This window comes from Trypanosoma grayi (genome assembly GCF_000691245.1).
Source record: "Trypanosoma grayi strain ANR4 Tgr_2009_V1, whole genome shotgun sequence".
NCBI lineage: Eukaryota > Euglenozoa > Kinetoplastea > Trypanosomatida > Trypanosomatidae > Trypanosoma > Trypanosoma grayi.
This window is the reverse complement of record NW_008827627.1, coordinates 990-1499: the sequence shown is the minus strand read 5'-3', so window position 1 is coordinate 1499 and position 510 is coordinate 990. Positions and strand designations below refer to the sequence as shown.

Here is a 510-nt window from a genome sequence, read left to right as displayed (position 1 = left end):
GGCTGAGGAGGAGGCCGAGGCTAAGCGTAAGGCTGCGGAGGAGGCTGAGGCTAAACGTAGGGCTGAGGAGGAGGCTGAGGCTAAACGTAAGGCTCAGGAGGAGGCCGAGGCTAGGCGTGATGCTGAGGAGGAGGCCGAGGCTAAGCGTAGGGCTGAGGAGGAGACCGAGGCTAAACGTAGGGCTGAGGAAGAGTCCGAGGCTAAACGTAGGGCTGAGGAGGAGGCCGAGGCTAAGCGTAAGGCTGCGGAGGAGGCCGAGGCTAAACGTAGGGCTGAGGAGGAGGCTGAGGCTAAACGTAGGACTGAGGAAGAGGCCGAGGCTAAACGAAGGGCTGAGGAGGAGGCCGAGGCTAAACGCAGGGCTGAGGAGGAGGCCGAGGCTAAACGAAGGGCTGAAGAAGCTGAGGCTGGTCGAAAAGCCGAAGAGCTTGCTTCCAGGGTTCTTGAGTGTAGAAGAGCGAAGGAATCTTCCAGTGCTGCGTTGAATAGTTTTACCGATCTCCTGATATC

The 510-nt window shown here is 59.2% G+C and overlaps 1 protein-coding gene across 1 annotated transcript; it reads left to right on the top strand.

Moving 5' to 3' along the window:
- Window positions 1–508, top strand: DQ04_20091010 (vesicular transport-associated repeat protein; the record flags this gene model as incomplete). The annotated part of the gene is made up of 1 exon (XM_009317890.1): window positions 1–508. A coding segment is annotated over one exon (508 nt), but the record flags the coding sequence as incomplete, so codon positions are not given.
- Window positions 509–510: the final 2 nt, after the last annotated feature.